This window comes from Aquarana catesbeiana, linkage group LG04, assembly GCF_042186555.1.
Source record: "Aquarana catesbeiana isolate 2022-GZ linkage group LG04, ASM4218655v1, whole genome shotgun sequence".
NCBI classification, from domain to species: Eukaryota; Metazoa; Chordata; class Amphibia; order Anura; family Ranidae; genus Aquarana; species Aquarana catesbeiana.
This window is the reverse complement of record NC_133327.1, coordinates 133,782,801-133,807,258: the sequence shown is the minus strand read 5'-3', so window position 1 is coordinate 133,807,258 and position 24,458 is coordinate 133,782,801. Positions and strand designations below refer to the sequence as shown.

Sequence of the window (24,458 nt, the reverse complement as noted above, 5' to 3'; positions counted from 1 at the left end):
AGGCTTTAACTCTTAACTTCTCTACCTAAGACAGAATAAAAACAGTCTGGAGCCAGGCTTTAGGCCTGTGCAAATGCAGACTTGATACCTAGCTTTCCATTGATTGTCATTAGAAAAGCATGATGTTTTGTACAGGCACTTTTTTAAAGGTTCACTATAATGAGAGGTAATTGAAGCTGCCATTGCTGAAATTTCCTTTAACAAAAGTGGTTCTCTGGTTGTCAAACTGATGTTTTAACTTCAGTAAAGTCAATCCAAAATGAGTATAGAAATAAGCAGTTTTGCCCTTTTTGTGGCACTTTTTGACAGAATGCTTGTTCCAGGACTGTGACTATAAAAGTTACTCAAGTCAGATATAGGCCTTTAGAATTTTCAGAAAGAGGCTTGCAATGACAGCTGTTAATCTCTTAATGTCACTTTTTAGATTTGTCTATTTGTTTTTAATATATATATATATATATATATATATATATATATATATATATATATATATATATATATATATTAAATATAATATTATATAAAGACATTTACAAGAAACAATTAAAATCTGTAAAACACAGACAAACCAACTGTAACAGTTTCCCATTACAAGCTGCTCATGGTTACGTTACACATCAGGAGCTAAACATAATGAATATTCCAATGTTGCACCCTTGCACATCATTAATCAGTTTGACAATAAATAAAGCCTTGCCAATGTTCTGGTGCAGGTTCAAGCACAGTCCTTAGGTAGAAGTCTGTGAATTCTTTGGCCTCTGTAGGTGTCCCTTTGCCCATGGGATAAGGGAGTATATGCCGACATTGGCTAGCCATAAGGTAGGTGCTGTTAATCAGAAATGGTATGTTCTCTGTTTAACCAACATGTCCATACTCTATCACAATTGGTGGGTTTACTCCTATTTGTATCTTCATGTCACTTTAATAAATACTGATCAAAGCTTGGTGGGATTGAAAATTGGAAAATTAGCTTTCAAAGAGGTTGGGTGCATCCTGCCATAGTCTTTGGTCTCCAACAGTTAAATGATTCCAGTCTTCCCTTTTAACTAGCACTTTGTGTTTTAATTACTTTTTAATAAATTCAATTTTCACACTCTTTTAAACAACTGTTCTTTAACTTCATTATTGTTAGACCATAAGTCCTGAAATCTAATTGTATGTAAAGGTCACAGATATAAGTAGCTGTTGATGGATTTTTTACTGGCGCAGTGAAGGGTAATTTTTTGAGCAACGTCAAGTAGCCTTCACACATTGACTGTTCTGTGCTTATTAACTATATGGTGCAAAGTTCAGTAACCCATAGAAGCTAGTCATCATTGTCCCATATTCAAATAAAAAACAAAATATGGTTGCTTTAAGTGTGTACTATTCAAAACGTTGTGTAATTACCCTCCAACACTCTTTTGTACATGATCATAGAGCAACCACTACCTGTAGGCATCCACAGATGAACACAAAAAATGTTTAGGGTTGCTCCCTGGCAGTGTTCCCAGTAGGATACACAATGTATTTTGTAAATGGGTCCTTATAGCTAAGGTGGGCAATAAAAACAAAGGGAAAAAAAACAGTGTCATTTTTAGCAACCGGTCACATTCTTTCTCCTACTTTCAAATGTGCCCTAGGAAAAAGACAGCTGGAAACTGGTGGACTTGTGCCTGAGCTACACGCCATAAACAGAATGCCATCTTGGCAACAAGCAGGGATGAATACACATTTTAAAAGCACTCTTCACAATAACCAGTGGATCGTTTTCTTTTATCCATTGACCAGAGTGATGTTTAGACACCATGCTACCCTAGGCAGACAAAAATGATGTCTACCATTTGTAAAAGTCTCTTGTATCATGCAATATGTTTTAGTAAAAACTAACACTAGAATGCACTATTTGGGGTACAGCATGTTGTCTGCTTTACATGAAAAACGACTTTTCTGTGGTACAGACAAACAAGAAAAAGGAAGGTTAATTTCCTTAACTATGGCTAGCGCCATGACTGCTCCTAATGTGTATCTAAACCCGAAACCAAAAATAATATTGCATTTTACTAGTCCTTAGTGTGGTGGCTGTTTTAGTTTTCCTTATTCTTCCTCTTTTTCTTTTATTTTCACCTGATAAAACACACTTTTTTTTTTCTTTTTGGCTACGCCACTCTTCCACTTTATCTATGGAGGAAGCAATGTTTTACACCCTAGGCTGATCTGCTCCTGATATGGACTCCAAATGTGTCAACTTTATTACATGGGGGCAATTGGTAGTTTACAGAAGATAGCTATGAAAGAAGATATTCTTCTGTGCAGCTCACAGGATATGACAAGGACACTGCATTTCTGGTAGGATCAACATGTACTTTGAGTATTTGCTGTAAATGTTCTTAGCTTGAAAAAAAACGAATGCAGCCAGCACATCTAAGGACCGTAAGCTGCAATATATAAAGTTTTTGTTTTTGGATTTAGTGATCTTTTAACACCCGCTTTACCCCCTGCAGTTCGCCCAGATGCAGGAGAGTAAATCAAAATAAGAAAAATCTGATCACAATTTGACAATTTAGGGTTTGGTGCTGCCCCCTCTAACTCTGACCTACAAATGCCATTTAGGTAAACCTAGTAATGAACCCTCTGCCCTATTCCTCTGCAAGTGAATTAGGTTGCCTTCTGCATTACTTCTTTGTACAGTACATGGTGTTTAGGCTGCCCAGCAGTTATGTTACATGTTGATGTATAATTATTTGTTGTTTTCCCCACTGGTACCTTGCTTCTTCTGTACATGCAGAGAAAAATTGCAATAATTCCTATAAATAGGCCGTCTATCATTGGGACACATAATAGACAGTCCTCTCTAAAGGAATAAATGGGATATTTCTGCGTATGTACAGAAGAAGTGAAGTAGCTTGAAGTGGCAGCTGTGCAATTTACCATGGACCACAGTACGGATCTGAGAGCAGCATGGACAGGGGAGTACAAAACTTTGGTGGGGTTCTGGGGGGCTACAGAAAGTACCTTTAAAGAAGAACTATGCAAAGCTTTAGTTGTCCTTTAAGCGATATAGCTTCCTCATGAACCTGTTCCCATCCTGTAATTCAACAATGAAGGAGAAGCAGCACACTGATGGGGTTATATTTATTGTTTCTTTTCTTTTGTTAACCAATTTTTTTTCTTGTGATTGACAGCACTGTGTATAGTTGTAGAGCCCTATTTGATTCAGCGTGTTGCCCCTACCTGTCCCCATGAGAGTGCTGCTGTGCATCACCAGACAGATTCACGTATAAATTCTGGTTCTATTTAATTATAATTAATGAAATCAAAACTGTATTAATTGATTTCTTTATATCTGCATTGAATTCAGCTTTAAGGATGAATGCACAGAATTTCTGCATCCACAGAAATATGAACATTCTGTAAAGCTCAGGGGCAAGATGAAGTCATGGCTATCTCATTACCATGTAAACGATCATAGCTCAGGAGAAAAGAGAGTGCATATGCTGTAACAATGTGTACCTCTCTAGAGGATGTTATAAAGTCACAGACAATATAGAACAAGATAAATAAAACCAAAAGATAGCAAACATCAGGAACAAATAGGCAAAATGTAAATGTATAAAATAACTGATTGTGTTATTGAAGGACAACAAATTATAAGGCTAAGGCTTAAAAACATCCAGTGAAAGGATTTGTCTCTTGTCCATTGAAATAAGCTTTTCTAGTAGAATGTTCCCTCAAATTGAATATTGATTGAGGACATACGTTAAATAATTCTCCTTTTTAGATAGGAAATCTATTAATGGCTGATCAACTAAGTGAATCCCCCGCAGGCCCAGGCAATTGTTTAACAGGAACAAATCGATGATGCCATTAGCCCATGCTCAGGACAAAGGTATTCACTCGCAAGGCAGCACCCAGAGATGATGTTGCAAATAATATCCACTTTCAAAATGTTCTTGTAAGTGACAAGATTACAGAAGAGAGGAATTGGAATGGCAAATGGAAATTTAACCACAGTTTGATTTTACAGGTACATTCTGGTCAAAATTAAAGCCAAACTGAACAATTGGGTAAAATCAGTTATAGGTACATCAAAACAAATGTGCAAGTTCCTACTGTAAATTGCTTTTATAAAGCAGCACATCTTGAGTAGTCTTCTGCCAGCATGCTGTAGAGAAGGACCCTTGCTGTTTATCTGCAATTGTTTGCCACACTCCTTAGCTTGTCAAAGCTAGAGCCTTCCCATCAGGAAAGCTTATGCTCCCTGCTGATTGGAGATCTCTAGAATGCAATAGGATTGCATTTCCTTCTTTCAATGTTTTATACATAATTGAAGAGAACATGGTATATAATAAACAAAGACTTGCATACCTGTGTTCCTGTTGGTCTCCTTTAAGTGTCACAATTGCATAGAGTCAGCACATTGTTGGTTTGGTAAGGACAACTTCCCTGTTTGGGAGTTACTAGATGCATCAGAAGAAATAAAATTAATTTCAGGCCCCCTGTTCCCTATCAAAGATGCAGGCAGTACAACAACTTCACCCCCCGCCCCCTTTACCTATTTTCTACTATCAGGGATATATTTATATTCATTAAGATGGTAGGATGAGTCAAAGGCTTCTTAAAGTCAGGTTTGCAGAATATGTACATCATATCTCTGTTGAAGGTCAGAGTGACCTGGAGCATTCATCTACATTGTAAAACGGCTCAGAGTGGCATGACCCAGATGCACAAATGTAGTTCAAACTGAATAATACCTTATGTGAATGGCTTTTCAACACCACCTACATCTATATAATTCTCTTACTTTTCTTCTAGTTGTTGCATATAGATGCAAAGCTATACTTAAAATGCACAACACCACCTTAAAAAATGTAAAGTGTTACTAGATTTTGTACACATTTCAAGTCAAAGTTTTCTTTTTGAGTCGAATTAGTCCCTTTTAGACTCCTCTGTGGTCAATGGGTGTCATTGTATAATTATCGTTTTGCTTTTAGGTGGATTTAGCAATGGTAGCAAGCTGTTATGTAAGCTATATTTACTACAATTTAGTGTGCTAAGGTGTAGATCCAGCTTTATAATGTTTCTGAAGTGATCTCTCAAAATAGCAGATGAATGGAAGGGTTGGGTCATACAGACAGGCCTGTCCAGCAGATAGACCCCTCCAAAAGGATCAATTCACTATCGTATAACAATTGTTCTTTGCCATATCTTTTATGCAGGGAGAACCAAAAATGATTTAAATAAACGAAAATATTGATGGCTATGGCAAATGTTATTGTGTAGTGAATTAAGCACCGCATAATTATTGTCCCTCCACTTTTCCACTGTTGGTAACATGTGAGAGCCAGCTTACTTGCTAATTTTTTCCTAGTAGAAATCCAAGGATCACTCCATAGTCCACTTGGGCTCTTACTTTTTTCTCCACAGAGCCCATGTTTGGAGAGAGCCCCTTTACAGTATGCATTCTAAGCACGATGTTCCTATGCAGTCACCCCCTTTGGACGTCTCCAGCTAATTGAAAGTCTTATTACTACTTAAGGTTAGAATCAATAGTCAGACGTTAAACTGAGACAAACTTGTTAATGGGTTATATTAAAAGATCTAATGTCTGCACTATCAGGAATGTGGTTTTAAAGTACTTCTATGGCTGATAAGTATCAGTATCTTTTGTCATTCACCCTGTAAGTGAGCTTTCTCAGCATGTATGGAGTATATAATACCATTGTATGTAGATACATTTGTTATTTTATGTGTTTTTCCGCATACAGAACCTACCTCCAGCCTATGACAAAGTATTTTCAAAGATGTTGGGCTATTACCACACAAGAATCTAGAAAGCTTTTTGTCACAACATCTGTAATTACATTTTGATTGATCTGGGCATATGGAGTCATAGTTGAGGATGTTAATATGACAGAAAAATATAACAGCCAGTAATTTTATAAATGAGTTGTTTTAATGTTAAAGCGAAACTAAAAGGTAATTTTTCTTGAACAAAATTAAAAAAAAGAGGTTATACTTCCCTGCTTTGTGCAACAATATTATGCCGAACTGTCCCTTGCCTCCTCTTTGGCAGACGGCCCCCCCCTTCTTCCTCCAGGTGCCCCCTTACCAAGCCGAATGCTAAGGGGGCACCGGATCCATAGACACACATGGTGTCAGCAAGCCATGCCCCTGCTGCCTCTTCACAGGAGTTTGACAACAGCAGGGGCCTATGGCTCCCCTGCTCTCAGTGTTTCCTGTGAGATCAGGAAGTGAAGAGGGCATTGCTGTAGCCGGGACAGTGCTAGATTGGTGAGAGGAGCCAGGTAAGTGTTTAGGGATGAGTGGGGGGACAGATAGTGGAGTGCAGGAATACATTAAGGTAAAACAAAAACAAAAAAAATTAGACCACTTTAATATGGTAACAATGAAAAGAATGGGAATTTTTACCAAAGATAATGTATTTGCGTTTGCATGTCTGAAAAGTCCCATTTTATTATGTTTGTTACTCGTGTCTTTCATTTAAGATTAGAGTTGTGCTTTAAGATCAGTCACATGCCTACTTTTCAGAATATACGGGAGGCAGGTGTCGGCCTATTAAAGTGCATACACCAAGTAATGAGAAAGTAATTTGTGCTTGTTTTCAGTGACCAGCTGTTTCTGGGAATGATTTTTGTATTTTCATATTCTGCACAGCTGGAGAATGTCATACTGGTTAATTGAAACTTTATCCTGTCTTTGATTCTAGCAGCTGTGATATGGCAACCGTGTATAGACCCTTTGACAAGTATGGCGGCAGTGGAGGCAGCAGCATGAATGACACTTCCACCAGTAACCTGGGCAGTTCAATCACTGCATGCAAGAAGGTAAATCTCAAATATAACTTTAAACTGTTTTGATTTACATATCGTGACTGTCATTGTTAATTAATAGTTTAAGGCATATCTAATCCCAAACACAAAAAATGGTTATGTTGCAGCTTACCAGGTCGTTGATATTGTGGCAATTGTTTTCTTTTTGAGTCTTTATTTCCTTTATTCTTATCTGGTGATATTGCCAGTTACACAATTTTTGTCATGGGGATACAAATCACTGTACTGTATCTATGCAGGGGAAGTGTTATCATCGTAGTATAGGACAACACAACACCACTCCCTTTCCTCCATAATAAGGCGGAGGGATATTCTGTAGTCCTCTGACATGGATGGAAACAATATACTGTACCTAATAACAGTGCAGCACAGGCAGAGTGCAAAGGAATTTATAATGTGACAACATTTCTGGCAGGATTAACTGGTATGTTTTTGCACTTGTCTGATATAACAAAATGCTTTCAAATCTATATTTAACAAACCAAACTGGAGCAAATAAAAGTAGGTCACAGTTCCTGCTGAACTGGTCAACTTTCGGTACATGTGTACTGAGTTTTAGGCTGAATTCACACTTAAAATGGATGCGTTCGGGCCCAAATTTTTGCTTGAATTTGGACCTGAAATGGAACCAAAGATGCACAGGACTCCTCTGCAATTCGCTCCGCAGCCGCCCCGGAGATGTGTGAACAGGCTCCATTGAGAGCCGGTCACAATCTCCTGTCATGCAAATTGGATGCGGAGAAATCTACATCCAATTTGCATAAGTGTGTACATAGATTACAAGGCAGGTGATAATGCACATACATAGGTTTGATTGTGTCTACAGAAGTACACCAGCCACGTAGGAAAGGGGTTTTTACTGTAAATGCATTTTATGCACCAAAATTAATGTGTTTTACTGCAGGATAACAGACAAGTATGAATTGGCTTTTTTCCGGGATTCCTGGATGACAGGCGAATGTAAACAAAGGGATAATGAAAAAAAAAAAGATGTCGCCCGAAAAATAAAAAAAAATCATACAAACCCTTCAGGTCTGGTATGTATTTTACAGGATATCCAATAAAAGAACCAATAAGAAATAAAAAAAAACATGGGGTCCCTCTTATAAATCATACCAGATTGTTATTTAAGCATGCAGCCTGGCTGGCCCGAAAAGAGAACGAAGGTAAGCATGTGCCCCCCCACCACCCAGCCATACTAGGCCACATGCCTACAATATGAAGGGGAGCCTTTGTCAGGGAAGACATCCCTAGCAAAGCACCTTGTTCTCATCAACATGGGGACAAGGGCTTCTTCTCCAGAACCCTGGCCTGGTGATTGTGCAGAACTGTGGACAGGAGGCTCATGGGAATAAACACACCAGCAAGCCAGTGGCTTTTAAGCTGGGCATGTGTTTACTGTTGACAGACTGTTGATCCCTCACTCATTCATGTAGGGGGTGGCCCAGTATGTAGGGGCGCCCTTTATTTCAAAGAGGGTTCCAAATTCCAATAAGCCTCCCACCCGGAGACCCCCCAACTGCTAGGCCAGGGTTATGGGAAAAAGAAACTTGGCCTCATCAACATGGGGACAAAGTACTTTTCCAGGGGAGTCCCCCCTGGCAAGGTACAGGTACCCTCCTCCATGTTGAGCGCATGTGGTCTGGTATGGGTATTGGGACCCCTATTTCTGGGCCAGCTATAAGGGTATGGTATGGATTTTTGGGATGGGGGAACCACGCATTTTTTCCCATTCTTTTTTTTTTTTTTTTCTAAAAATATGGGGGCCACATGACATTTCTTTTTTTTCCTTCCTTGTTTTTCATGGCATCCCCCTTAAAATTCATACCAGACTTTAAGGGCCTGGTATGAATTTTGGGGGTGACCCCAGGCCATTTGTTTTTGTCACTTTGTTTACATTCACCTTGGTTGACAGCTGAGAGTACCAGGCAGGGATGAGGTTGTTAGGACATTGGCGTGTCCCAGGTCCCTAATAACCAGGACTTCTGAGCATACTGTTTCACTTTACACCACAGCTGAAGGTTTGCTTGGCCAAACACCTATTTCCTCAGCCATTTGCACAGGAATCTCCATTGACTGTACACCGTGCAAAAGTTTCCCTCATTATCTCCACGCCTGATCGAATATTCTTAGTCTATAGTGCTAGGCTAGTGTGCACAAGCCCAAAAAGGAGAAAGGTAAAATGTAAATTATACAGCATGTAGACCTTTTCTGTTTAAATTTTTAAGATGAATCAGATTTATCTACAGGTAAAATAGCAAACCCCTTTAAATGACAAGTTCACTTTCCTTAACTCCTCTTCTTAGTGCACATGACAGCTGTTGCCCCATTCATTCTTATGGGTGGGTCGTATTTCAGTTGTCCTGTGGAATATGACTCATCTAAAGGGAAGAATTGGGGCAGTGTCTAAGGAGATGTGTCAGCGGGGGGGCATTTTTGCAGAAAGGGCAGGGCCTCTGAAGACCACTGAAACAGTGAGCAAAATAAATGATTAACCTGACAGGCTGCACCCAGGGGGGTGGTGATTGACAGTGGGGGGGGGGGGATAAAAAAAAAAAAAGAACAAGTTCACTAAAAGTAAACTTGTCCTTTTGGAGATTTCAGATCACTAAATTAATTCCTGGATTGTTTCTCTCATTTATGTAAGAACTTGAGATTTGTTGTATAGAAAGAAATCTTCCTAATATAACAAATATAACAATTTTCAGAGCTATTTGTCCTTTGAAATTGTTTGTTTGAAACTGAAGACATGTGGCCTGGTATGGAAGGGAAAGGAAGGGGAGGGGGGGCGCTCACTCACCCCCTCCCCTTTCCTGGCCTGCCGGACTGCATGCTCAGATAAGGGTCTGGTATGAATTTTGGGGGGACCCCACGCTGTTCTTTTTTTTACATTTTGTTGTGGGGTTCCCCCTAAAATACATACCAGTGCTTCTCGGCCCACTCCATAACAACCAGCTATTCTTCACACAGACTTTGAATCGGTCGATCACTTTTTGACCGATTCCAAAAATTTTAAATTCATTAAAAATTAACAAGCAAAACAAAATTAAATGTAGCCATGCCCTGTAGGGGTTACTGAATGTAGCAGTTCACCTGTCACCCTGCCCAGCCCAGGATCCATCTCTCAGACACTCAGAGACATAGAACAGTCCATAAGCTTTGTTTTTTTTTTGTTTTTTATTGAGGGGATTGAACTTGTATGGGAAATGGGAAATTATGGGATGCCCAGGAACATTCAGTGTAACTCGCTTATACATTCCAGTATATACACTCCAGTCTTCTCTCCAGCACAAACTCTTGCTTAAGACCTCTTATCCCTTACTCCTCCAGCACTTCCTATGCTGCAGACTATTACTCCTCCAGACTAGCTAGCACTGCATGGTTAGGCCTGATACTTATTCAGCCTGGCCTCAGTGAACTACCTTTTGCGGGCAGTGGTGTAGAAATAGTTCAGGTGCTAACTGTCAGCTACCAATCCCCGATAGCTCTCTTCAGGCCCTGCCAGCCAACATGACTGCAATAACCTCTCTCTACTTCCCTTTCCACAGTCCTCTCTTCTGGTTCTGCACCCATCTCAAACTGCAATCTCCCCAATTTCCTCCTGACTGTGCTCCACTCACCAGCCCTCCTGGCTGCGACCAGTTGTCCTCCCTGGAGTCTCTTAGCAGTGTTCTCTCCCGCTGTCCTCTCCTTGCTCTCTCATGTGCCTCTCCTCCAGGATCTCTTCTCTCCTCCTGGATGCACCCAAGCCCCTGCCCAGGGTCACCCTCCCCAGACTGGGGAGCTCCCCGTGGGCCCCCCGACAGCCTCCACACTCCCTCACTCCAGCTCTTTCACCTGACAACTCCTCCTCCAACTGGGCTGAACCTGGGTATTTAAGGAGGCCTGCCCCCTGCCAATCCAAGTTGGGGATCTGTCCAGGCTCCTTAACATACCCAGGCAGCTCCACCTCTCCTCTCCTCTCTTTCTAGTACCTTCTAGAAAGAAGAGGGAGGTGACAGTGATGCTACCTGTGAGTCACCCAGCCCTGCCTTGAGCCACTCCCAATCCAGAATGAAAACAAACAAGCCTAGCCACCAGCTAGTCCTGCCTAAATTTTCCTACTCTGGTAGAAAAATCCACACTGTAGCTACTACCTAACTAGAGGGTGCTACATAAACAAAACAAAACAAATTTCGAAACGAATCAACAAAACTAAATTAGTAACATAACGAATTTTTCTAAAACTAAACAAAACCAATTTTTCCATTTTGCACATGTCTATAAAGGACAAAGGTATGCTCCTGTCATGGTTATGCAATAGAGTTTGTCAGTCAGCTTACCTGTCTCCATGTGTTCATCTCTAGAGACCAGCTGACCCTCACCTGACTGCTTTTGTAACGTCTCCTCTAAGCATGGCTCCACCCCAGGCCCTATCAGGGAACCCTATATTAACCTGTGCACTGCAAGCCAGCAGTGCTGATCAACCATTGTGTGTTAGCTTTCGTGTGTACTTGCTGTGTTTCCTACATCTGATTCCAGTTACCGACTTTGGCCTGTTCTTAACTATTCCTGTCTGCTCGTGACCCTGAGCTTTGGAGTGTCCCCGACCATCCCTGTTTGCCTGTGACCCTGAACCTTGGCGTGAACTCTGTTGTCCTTGTCTGCTTGTGGCCCCGACCTTGGCTTGTCCCTTACTTTCCTTGTTGTTCCAGCCTGCTGCTTCCTTCCTCTTCTCCTGTAGTCTACCGTGAGCGTGAGCTGTGAGACCCTGGGGGCCGCGACCTGGAGCCAGACTGCAGCGCAGTCCATCCTTACCACTAAAGGCTCTGGTGAACACCTGCTGGCTCTTAGACTCCATGCCCTGGGGAATCTATGCTCCAGCTCCCAGTGGGATCTGTGTCCGTGATCCAGTAGACCTGCTTCCTGAACCTCCCAGGGTTCAATCCACAGCAGTCAGTCCTAGGGCCCACTACCTAGCGGTGCACTTCTGACTCCTACAGAGTGCATCTGTCACCTAGCCTCAAGGTGACCTGACAGCTCCTCAGTTCAATCTAGTGACCATAGTGCTGTATTTTCCCAAATCACATTATAACTAAGATTCAATTTAGTCCTATTCACATAGAACAAATGTACATGCAGTTTCACAGGACTAATAGCTCTGCTCATTTTTTATAAATGTCCCCCTTTAGTGAGGAATATTTTTTATTTATACATGCACTAGCAGCCATAGTCATGTAGCAGATTTTCCAAAAGAATAGAAAATAAAAACCTGTATTGCCATGACTGTATAGAAAGTGTACAATTGAGTTTGAAATTCTTAGCCTGCTCCTAAAAAAAATATACAAACCTATGTTAGAACAAGATGCAAAAGAATGCCAGTCCCGTTATGCATAAATATCATATTGTTTACTTTAATTGCTCTGTACATTGTGTGCTATGAAATCACCAAATAACAGGTTACTCTCATAAATCTTTAGCATCGTTCTGATGACTCACTCGCCTCCATACTTGATGTACTACCCCTGAATGTATGGTAACAGCCCACTGTCTGCCCTCTCAGCACTGCTCATTTCACAAAGCTGATCTGCACTGTGAATTCTCAATGCCTTCTGTGAGCATCCACTCTGCAACATCCATCCACAGCTTGTTTTCTTTTTAATAACCCATAATTAGGCTGGGTAATTCAATTAGCCAAGGCTTCGTGTCTGAGTATATAGAGATCTCATTTGGAATGGAATACATGCTTATTTATTTTTCTAATATTATAAATGTGCCATTGAGTGGTCTCTCACCAATTAACCTTTTGGATTATAGATCATCACTTTGTTAGAGCTGCTGGTTCTCTCATTTTCTGCTGTGTTTTCAGATATATCACTTGATTAAGCCAGATGCATGAGCCATTTGGCTCCTACTACCCCCACCCCCATCTCCTTGCACTGAAGGGATCTGTCCCTTTTTAGTTTTGATCCTGTTTTCTAATAAATATATATTTAATTTGAGTGGCACAGTTAAAAGTAAACCTGTTGCAACCTGTATATTTCAAGAGCAGTATATGAAGAAAAAATGCGTATGTTTACCCTGCATCTCAAAAAAAATAATTGTTGGTCACGGTGGCGAATTACACTCACTCAGTTATTTAGTCAAGTGAGATCCACTTTCATGTGTGGGTTAGCACCCCAAATGGCCTGAGGACTAAGCATTGCACCAGGTCCTATACTGGATGAATATCATCGTTCCACCTGCCAGTGACAGCACTGACTACGTACCGGTGCATTTTAAGGAAAATAGTGTTAAAAACACATTTTCCTCCACCAGTTGATATGCAGGTGCATTAGTGCATATGGAATGGGCAGCTTACACACCTGGAAAGGCACCATCAATGCTCCCATCCAAACAATGTCTTTTTCATAGAAAGCCTTGCATATTCCAGCAGGACAATGTTAAATTGTATGCTGCATCTATGACAACAGCATGGCTTCATAGTACGAGTCCAGGTTCTTAACTGGCCTTCCTGCAGTCCAGACCTTTCAAAAATTGAAAATATTTGGAACACGTAAAATGAAAATTGTTACAAAGAAGAGCCAGGACTGTTGAGCAGTTAGAATCCTGTATCAGGCAAGAATAGAACAACATTCCTCTCCCAAAATTCCAACAACTGGTTCCCAGATGTTTACAGAGTGTTGTTAAAAGAAGAGGGGATGCTACAAAGTGGTAAACATTTGAGACGCGTGGCTGCCATCAATTTCAAAATTACCTTATTTTTCTCTTAACATGGTAAATTTTCTCAGTTTAAACATTTGATATGTTTTCTATTTTCTATTGTGAAAAAATATGGGTTTATGAGATTTGCAAATCATTGCATTGTTTTTAATGGAGATTTTACACAGATTATCAACTTTATTGGAAATGGAGTTTTAATTTGCGAGGCCTTGAACACTTGTGGTCCAGGCCCAGTCCCTAGGAAAGCTCTGCTACACAGCGGGCCCCAACCTGGGGTCCCTGCCGCTGAGACGGTTAGACCATACAGCCAGCAATCCACCCACACAGAGCCTCCATTACTGGTCACTGCAGCCTCCTTTCCCAAACTTGCTGCTTCTCCTTCCTTCGTCACAATGCTCTCTATGAATCAGAAGCACAAGATGTACTTTGTTACCCATTCCCATACACTCATCTACATTAATAATCGATTCACTTAACCAGCAACTCCATTTACTGAATAAGCATATGGCATTACAACTTCCTTCCATACAGTTTGATCCAGCAATACAAGTTAGTACAATAGGCTTTAAATAAATGGCAATTTCTTTTAACATTTGGCAGTGTTCTTTGCTGTGGTGTCTCATACCTTTGACTTGTAATAGTTTCCATCTATTGGTGTGGGTGGGTCACTACAGTCCCATTCAACTGTTGCACTCATTGCCTGTTTCCTCAGCAGTCCCTAAAATATGAAATATGCATATTTACAGTGCTCCAAGCTGGAGCAATATAAGTATGCAATAAAGATTGTTTTACATCGATTTTTACACCTCCCATCTTGCTCTTGGACAATCAACATCCCATATTCATCAGATGAATGTGAGTTGCGTGTGGCTATAAATACTGAGGTATGTTCCCCACACTCATTAGAACTGGAGAAGCATCCCTGGATAAGATGTCTGCAGCATTAGAGAAAAAGTCCACAAGTTCAAAAAGACCACCTACTGCCCTACTAGCTATACTATGAACTGGATGAATTAGAACTTTAACAAACAGACTAGTATGCATTTCAAATGCATCTTTTAATACCTCGCAACCCCCCCCCCCCCCCCCCCCTTTCCAGAGAAAAAAAATAAAAAACAGACTACAACACACAAAATTATGTAAATGCTTTAGAGACTGATTTATACATTTCCTGTCCACACTAAGTTATCTGAAAACTTGAAAACCTCTATATTAGTCCTTTCATTTTAAGAGGGGCCCCAGTGATTAATAGGGTGTCCCAAGATGCGGGAGTGGGTCAGGTCAAGCTAGCATTGAGTATAATTTCAGCTACCTGCATCTCTGAATTTATCTGGCAAAATACAAATATTTAAAACCCTTGCCATTTTGCTGTGTGGATGTTCATCTGCTATTAGCTTTATAACGGTATATCCATTTGGCCCCTAATCTGTCCACCTTTAGGAGATCCCTGAAAACTCACTTATTCAGGGAAGCCTATCTCACACCCACCTAACAACCCCATCAAATCATTCCTCTATTACCTTTTGTACCACCACCCCCTCCCTATAGAATGTAAACTCTATGAGCAGGGCCCTCCTGTCCCTTCTGTATTGAACTGTACAGTAATTGTGCTGTCCACCCTCTACATTGTAAAGCACTGCTTAAACTGTTGGCGCTATATAAATCGTGAATAATAATAATAATAATAATAACAACTTCTTTATGTATTTACACAAAAATAAGAGTTTTTTGCAAGGGAACGACGGGATGGCTTTATTTTTGTGGCGTATTTTCTAAAATAACATAACATTTTTCTACTAAAATTACTAAAATTTAAATACACTTATGAAAACACCTAGGGATCTTGCCACTTAATATTATGGGATGACAACTGTTTCTCAGTTGTGCTCCCACGTTGTCACCTTATTTCCTGTGTCCCTGGTTGATCCTAGAGGTGGCTGTGCTGACATTCATTACCCAGAAATGGTTTACCATTGTTATTATCAGAAAGCCTGTCCAAAGAAATAATGTGCACTAAACAACCAACAAACAAGGTAAACAAACTCCCCCCAACCTTCACATTATAAAGTTAAATAACCTTTATTGGGGGGGGGGGGCACATTGCTCGGGGCACATTGCTGGGGAAAACATTTCTGGGGTTCTTCCCATAAGTGATTCTTTCTCTAAGTGATTCTTTTCACAAATGATATTATCTTCAGGCTCTACACTTCAGCAATTGTACAATGCGAAAATACAAAGCAATCTATTCTGCAAAATGCCAAACAGGCTGACCTTATTTCTCCATTCAGTTCTCCTTCCTCCCTGCAACATGCACCCTTTACTAGTCCTTCTGACTGTTGTGTCCTCTCTGCTTAAACTCTTTTTCCTTCAGCGCTCTTTTCCACCCCACAGCTTATATATATCACCCTCACTTCTATCCTCTCCTTATTATGCACTCACCAACTCTTGCTAATTCTACACCCACATGCTAATAAAACCTCCAGGATGCTGGGGCATGTCTCTTCTTATAAATAACACTCCCATATTATCCCCCTCACCCTTCTGATTCTCCTAACTTCTGTAGATACAGTATATCCCTGTATCTAGCCTGGGCCTCCATCATTTAACTGTTCCCAATGCTTCCATCACCCCACGCCCTCTGGCAGCAGCCATAATCCACACGTTTCCATTCCTCTTTTTCCCAAAACCAGCCTCCCCTTCTCCTGCACTAGGCCAATAGAAGGAGCAGTCAGCTCCGAGCGCGTAGCCTTTCATCACTGCAGCCCTGATTGACAAGATTCCAGCCCTGCCTAGGTCCAATCAGACGCCGGTGATATCACTTCCTGTTTCGCGGTCCATGCTGGTCTGTGTGGAGCTGCTTGGTTCCTTTGCTCCTGGAGAAACCCTGGGATTCATTCCAGCCAGTTGCTCAATCCTTTTCAGCTATCCAGAATAGCGGTGGGACACACAGAGCCATGTGGACTGCACTTTACTTTGACGAGCATGCATCTTCTATCATCTTGTAAGTGTTTTTAATCTTATCCTATTAAAGTCATCATTTTAATACTACACTCAGGTCAGCGCCTCCCCCTCCCTGTTTATTCCCCTAAATTGTGAAGTGTATCTGGGACGATCACCATAAGAATGCAACTTACTCTTGGCATGCGACCTTTACATTATAAAAAGGTAATACAGTGTGTATGTGTTTTTCTGTAACATATCCCATCAACATGGAATTCTACAGTATATTCCAAGTAATACCTACTGTAATTTATTTAATTTTTCTGTTTGCGCTAACATATTGGGGTTGATTTACTGAAACCAGAGAGTGCAAAATCTGATGCAGCTCTGCATTGAAACCAATCATCTTCTGGATTTTTTGTCAAAGCTTAAGTGAACAAGCTGAAGTTAGAAGCTGATTGGCTACCATGCACAGTTGCACCAGATTTTGCACTCCCCAGTTGTAGTAAACCAACCCCATTGTGTCCAGTATGTATTAGGTTTAACTGTACACGCTCAGTTTTTGTTCTGTCTATGTTCATTCACAGGTTGTTTGTCCCACCCGACCTGCAGATTCCTTAGAATACTGGCTCCAAAATTCCAAGAACCTGAGCAGGATTGGCCTGGTAGATAGACTGGACTCCAACTGTACATCTGTAAGTAAGAAATGGTTGAAAAGTTATTGGAAGGAAAATGTCATGAATGTGAAATGCCCCTCAGCAATGATATGTAGATGGTGATATAGGCAATGGTTTTTTGTCAATTTGTCAGTTTGCCATGAATGAAGCATTGGTTCATTTCTTGCCCATTTATGTATTGTACATTTAAAAAATGGCAATATTCAGGCCATCAATCTCTGCTCTCGGTAAACTCTAGTCAAAGATGAATTTAATCTCATTACAGTTGGAGACTGGCAGCACAACACGAGTAATCAGTTTGAGAAGTGCAGAATTTACATTAGCTATAACTATTATCTATAACGGAAAAATATGGCTTCATAAATAAGGGAAGATTGTTTTCTAAATGAGAACAAAGAACGAAGACATAGGTCACCATCATTTAATAACTGACAGAATATCTATATGTCATAAATTAGACTCTCAGAGGATTTCTTATTCCAAGTGTGTGCTGCATTTGTAGTCCCAGGAGTAAGGAGCTAAATTCTGCTCTAACACAGTGTCCATGTCAATACTGACTTCAGCAAAGGTAGAGATACTAATCTTTGGGTTTACCAGTCTTCCAACCCACCAATTCACTGCAACAGGGAGGTGAATTCTGCTCAGAGGTGGTGTCCTTCAATTGTGTCAATACTGACTTAAGCAGGAGTGGAGATTCTACTCAATGAATTTCCAAGTTTTCCAATCTACCAATTCACAGCAGCAAGAAACTAAATTCTGCTGTGAGGTGGTATCCTTGAAATGTATCAGTACTGACTTCAGCAGAGAAGTAGTGTCTATCTAATAGGTTTCTGATTTCTTCTTCACTTGGTCCAGTCAGACTTTTTCAGCATTGGATTAGCTGCAGTCTGGCCTAAATTTGGGTTTCCAGAGTGTTTAATTGAATGATAGAATTGATTGAATGATTTAATTGATATGCCACTTTTTCATGGAGTAAAAAATCTTCTACACTCCCCTCCCCCTTGAAGCTAGTAGTTGGCAGGGGTGTTTTGCTTGGGGTGAAGTCTACTACTCGCTCCCCAGGCTAATACTCACTTTGTCTAGCATACTGATGACCTGGTAAAAAGTAATCCACAGGACTACTTAGCAGTTTGTTACTGGCAGGATGCAACTTTCCTCATAACAGAAGCGCGCACTTAAAAAAAATACATCCTGCTAAACAGGGAGATATATTCCAATTTACCTGAGAAAGTAGGAAAGCTATTTGACAACCATTTACCAAAGGAGTTATTACAATTTGAAGAGTGGTGTCATTTTTGATCATCTTCCAGAGTGCCACTAGAGCACTGAAACATTGGGACATTTTAATATGCCAATTCCTACTCCAGTATTTGAATTTGGCGCTGTCGCCAATCAGCTTTCCCCTTGGAGCTGCTGTTGGCTTCCACATCCTTGTGGTGTTCTGTCAGATGATCTGTTCATGATCTGTGCAACAAACACCATTTTATTCTATAGGGTCTCTGCTAAAAAAAAAATATCATGTTTGGGTGTTCCAAGTAATTTTCTAGCAGAAAACAATGATTTTTACATGTAATTAACAAATGTCAGAAAAGGTTTGATCTTTAAATGGATAAACTTTGATAAAAGAGTGAAAAGATACTGTACTTTGTTTCTACTGAGTGCTGTGATTAAACTTGGCAGGCTGCCCATTTTTTTCCCCCCCTAGCTGTGAGAACTCTCTGCACTTGTTAAAGAATCGTGACAGGCTGTTTTGAAGATCAGGAAGAGAAAAAGATCGCAATTTAGATTCCTAACGATTAATCGTGCAGCTCTAAAATACAGTAAAAAAGTGTAATATAAGACAAATACATGTTAGACATACAGTAGATACATAATGTGATATTGGAAGTGCATTGGTAAAGGAATGTGATCAACAGAAAGATAAAGAGGCTTTCACTGCTGACTTGCATTGGTGGTAACAATACCTTCTTCCACAGCTAAAAAGATCATTGGTATCAGTGATAACTTACCTAAAAGATGACAGGAGAGGCTCCTCTGTTCCCATACCACTAGCTCTGCCAAATTACTTGGATGCACTCTGCAGGCACCCAGTGCCAGGACAAGATCATCCAGTGCCCAGGGCAAAGATGGCAAACTACACCCCCCAAGTAAGAGTATCACAGACACATATAAACCTAAGCACAATAATTAAGAAAAAAAACTGCCATTGCATATGCTTTTGTGAACACTGAAACAAACAGAGAGCTAACATGTCTGAGTCTAGCTTAAAGAAGAATTTAATTAAAATAGCCATCAACTACATAGCAACTAGCAACTGCTCAGACAATGAACACTTTGGTGGGATGTATGTAATGTCCAATGTGGTGTTTATAGTCTGTAACGCATAGTACAGGGATCAGGAGTACGTAATGCTGCAGTCAGTGCCATTCTAGGAATACATAACACAGAGTGCAGGAGTTTGAGGTGTATAATGCAGAGAGTTCAAAGGTCAGGAGTATGTAACACACACAGAGTGCTGCAGTCAGTAAACAAATCCTCTTGCCTCCCAGCACAAATCCTTTCCCCTCTTCTACCAGAAATCTTCTCCATCCCAAATCCTCCAGCATAAATCTTCCTTTTCTCCCAGCAAATATCACCCCCCCCCCCCCCCCTCCTCCTAGTATAAATCATTTTCCCCTTAAAATCCCCCCAATTCACCATCCCAATGCAAACCCTCTCCCCCATCCTGCCTCCCAGCACAAATCCTCTCCACCCCCCCCCACCCCCTTCCCCAGTCCCTCTCCCAGCACAAATTATCTACCTACTCCCCATAATTTCCCCTCCCAGCACAAATCCTATCCCCTTCTACACAACATGCACACAGCCTCACTCAATCCCTTTCTAGTACAAATCTTCTTCCCCTTCAGATCTCCCCAGGAGAAATCCTCTGCCAGCCCCAATCCCCCCCTCCCAGGACAAATCCTCTCTTCCCCCAAATTCCCTTTCTAGTGCACATCCTTTCTAGTGCAAACACCAAATGCTACGGGTGCCAGCAGTGGCACAACATCTGCTGGTGTCCCCCTTTCCCATTCATTACACTAGCTGCACCAAGAGCAAGTACCCTTTCTGCCCTCATCCCTTGTCCCGGCCCTGCAGGCACCATTAGGTGAGAAATCAATCTGCCACTTCTCACTACTCCTTGAAACCCTAGAGGAACCCTAGTGTTCCACAGTATCATGGTTAAGAAAGGCCTCTTTAAACTAAAATTGTACAATATGGTTTTATACTATTTTAGACATCCATAGTTTTATACTATTTTTCTATCCATCGTGATGTATTATTGAAATGCATTCCTCTGAATTCTGTAATTACCGTCACAGCATTACTAAGTAACTGTGTCACATGTCATCTTATTTTGTCAAAGGAATAATAGTTCTATAAGAAATTACTGATAAGTAGAAAATTCTGTGGGCTCAGATCCCTATGAAGCAAATTGTACCAAAATCCACCATGAGCAAAATTTAATCTAAAAAAAAACCACCATGCTTTTACAAGCAGATTGCAGACATGCAGCGCTAATGATTACCTGGACATACAACTGGCTATACCTAGCGTCTAATTAGCAGCCCTGTCATACACTACAGAAGAGTCCACATTGTTATTTTAAATAACTGACATTTGGCAAGTTTGGGGGAGGTGATATTTAAGTAGAACTACTTTGCATTCCATGTCTATTGTTTATAAACTTAGTTATTTGAATAAAATAGGGCTGATTAAAGCAGCTCTTGCACTAAAACACAAGGTATTTTTCTTTGACAACCCACCCTACCCTTAATTACAAAATGCTGGTGGAAAGCAGTTAACAAAATAAACTGACAATAATACATAAAGAATACTTAATATATATAACAGTACTTCAAATAAAATAAAATAACATTAAATAATTGTTGTCCACATACAATGTTATGCACAAAGTGCATTCAATACAGTCCACTGCAATCAATATAGTCCATTGGATAAAAAAAAACTCCAAAAGCACCAATCCATCCACTAAAAACAAACTTCATTCAATGTTTGAGAAAGATCACTTTGTATCTGCTTCACCACCTAGAGCAGTGTTCTCCTAACTGTGGCCCCGGGGCCAGATGTGTCTCTTTCTATGTTTTTATCCAGCCCCTGAGGCATTATTCCTTCCACTGACACCAACAATGAGGCATAATTCCTTCTACTGACAACAAAAATGGGGCACTATTCCCCCACTGACCCCCCCTAAAGTTTTCAGGACAGTAAACTGTCCCTTTCCTTAGAAAGTTTGGAGACCCCTGACCTAGAAGATGGCAATCCCCCTATATAACCACCAAAGAGATGTGGTTTAACAAGAAGATCAACATACTCTTTGTTCAGGTGATGATAGCCTCAGGTAGTACAATTCAGGTCAAGTATATATATTCCTAACACCCCCTAGATATACTCCAAGCAACATCAGATATGAAACAGAAGAAAGGACCTGCCACCTCCTCCCCTCTCATCCATTGAGGAAAAACTCCTGTATTGTTTATACTCAATGTAACCAACTGTAGATTATTGATCAGTGTTGTCAGGGCAGGGGTTGGTCTTGTACTATATGGCCAAAAGTATGCAGTTACCTGACAGTCACACCTATGCATGTTTTTACATCTGTTTGCAAAAACATGAGCATTAATTTGAATGCCCCCCACACAATGTATGTCTGAAAATATGTGTCCATGCAGTCAAAAGAGCATTTGTGAGATCAGGTTCTGTTGTTGGACAAAAAGACCTGGCTTACAGTTGGCAATCCAATTAATATCAATTATTATAAAAGGTTTTCAATAGGGTTGAGGTTAGGCTTTGTGCACATGGGTACAGTTATTGCCCAAACTGTTGTCAGAAGGTTGGCTGTGTACAATTGTCTAAAATATCTCTGCATGCTCTAGCATTAACAGTACCATTCACTGGAAACACCTAAACTTAATAGTTGGAGGGGACCCACATACTGTATGTTTGACCATATAGAGCTGCCATTCTCAAGCAGGATTCCATGGAACCCCAAAGTTCCTCCAGAGGTTGCTAGGGGTTACTTGAGCTTAACTCCCATTTGATGGTGTCCGCCTTGTTCCGGGGGGCCAACACCACTTGTCAGAGCTAGCGGGATGACACAATTTTTAGGTGGCATTCTGACCACGACTATAAGTGTTTCATTCTTCCTGCTTACCACCAATGTAGGAGGCATTTTTCCCATTGGCTTGATGAATTGGTTAAGTAAGGGTTCCCTAAGACCCGAAAAATATTTTAGAGGTTCCTCCGGAGTAAAAATGTTTAGAACGCCTGATATAAGTAATCTTGTATAGGTCTACTTTACTCCACAGACACTGCATAAGTATACTTTGCATATTCACAAGTGTTCATGCAAGAACAAAAAATCTGAATCATATGAATGAAATGATGTGCTGGGGAGTGTTACAAAGGGTGTTTAAGATCTGCTATTTAACAAAATGAGTGGATGTTCTGCTATTTAGTGTGTATATGTAGCCTAAACTGTTGTTTTTATTTTGGATAGTGTAAGGAACAGTTAGATCTCCACTCAAGTTTTTGTCTCTGTCTGTGTCTCCCACTTTTCTGTCCTTATGACCAGTGGCGGTAGGTGCTTAATATTTTTTTTTTGGGGGGGGGGGGGGGGGGGGGCGGTTTTCCGCGTGAGACGGGGGAGGAGGGCATCCCGCCACCCCCTTCTTCAAACAAAAAAAAATGTGTTCTGGCGGGGGGCTGTCCCCCTGTCAGAACACAATAGCTCAGCGGGGGAGATTTCTGAACTAACCTAGCATGGAGCTGTCAGTTTTTGTTTCAAACAGAGCGAGCTATTCCTCAATAACATACAACCCAGGAGGACCATTTCTAAATTGTTAACACTTTGTTAGGACTTCTTTTTTTTGTTTTTTTTGTTTTAGAATTGTCATTTTTATTATTTTCCAAGAAATTACAAAGTAATATAAGCAAACAGAAAATAGAATAAAATATAATAACAATACAAAGAAGAAGCTATAACAAGCAATCTGACGGTACAATCACCAATATATGTTCCTTTTAACGTTTCAAAAGGTTTGGGTACCAAAATAATATCTGATTTTGGAGATATTACTTTGCTTAGTCTCAAAGCATGGAGGAATAATGTACTAAGGTAATGTACCATGGTATTAAGATTGCTTTAGTAAGGCATTTATAGCAGGATGCTCATAAAAGCCACATGAAAAATTACATCAAATAAGCGAGAAAATACAAAAAAAATCAATCAAATTAAAATCAAAGTCTAATTTAGTTTGCACATAAAAAAAGAAATACAAAATAGAGTCTCTTTAATTTCAAACTGTAACTATTAGTTTTTAAATGTAATTGTTTCTGAATTAACGAGGGGGGGGGTGAATAGGTGGTGTTTCAATCTACTCAAAGAGTTAGAGAGGGTTCCTTTATGTTACCAGTCCGTGTACCGAAATGGTGTCCTTAGTTGTGTGATTTCCAAAGTTGAGAGTGTTCGCTTTATAAAAAGTTTCCATCTTTTAAAGAAACAACTGGTTGAGCCAAAGGATTGGACTATCGTGTCTAACCTTGTGATATACAACTGTGCCGAAAAATGTTTTCAAAGAAATTGAGGGTGCCGATTTTATAACAAAAAAATGTCAACTTCACACTCTCAATCACGAAAAGGATTTTTTATAAAGTAAATGTTGTAAACTACTTGAGTAGTGAGAAATGAACATCCTGCACTCTCACGCCTCAGATCTGCCCCAATTCCTGCAACTCCACACTTCAGATCACTGTCCCCCCACCACTGTATCCCCCTGCTCATCTGCCCCACCACTGTATCCCCCTGCTCATCTGCCCCATCACTGTAACCCCCTGCACATCTGCCCCACCACTGTAACCCCTTTCACATCTGCCCACCACTGTACCCCCTGCACATCTGCCCCACCACTGTACCCCCCTGCACATTTGCCCCACCACTGTACCCCCCTGCACATCTGCCCCACCACTGTACTACCCTGCACATCTGCCCCACCGCTGTACCCCCTGCTCTTCTGTCCCACCACTGTAACCCCATGCTCATCTGCCCCACCAATGTTTCCCCTTTCTCATCTGCACCACCACTGTACCTCCCTGCACATCTGCTCCACCACCATACCCCCATGCTCTTCTGTCTTACCGCAGAACCATCTTCTCATCTGTCCTAATATTGAACTTATCTGCTCATCTGCCCCACCACTGTAACTGCCTGTCTCATCTGCCCCGACACTGTACCTCCTGCACATCTGTC

At 40.7% G+C, this 24,458-nt stretch overlaps 1 protein-coding gene across 5 annotated transcripts in view; it reads left to right on the top strand.

Annotated features, from left to right (window-relative positions):
* SPHKAP (SPHK1 interactor, AKAP domain containing) overlaps positions 1–24,458 on the top strand; it is a gene marked incomplete in the record, with an annotated part of 381,842 nt that overhangs the window by 109,486 nt on the left and 247,898 nt on the right. For 2 of the 5 annotated variants that reach the window (XM_073625688.1, XM_073625685.1), the window contains 3 exon segments: positions 6,710–6,827; positions 7,738–7,870; positions 17,063–17,170. In XM_073625688.1, coding sequence (XP_073481789.1) covers positions 6,778–6,827; positions 7,738–7,870; positions 17,063–17,170 — 291 coding nt within the window. 5 annotated transcript variants of the gene reach the window in all.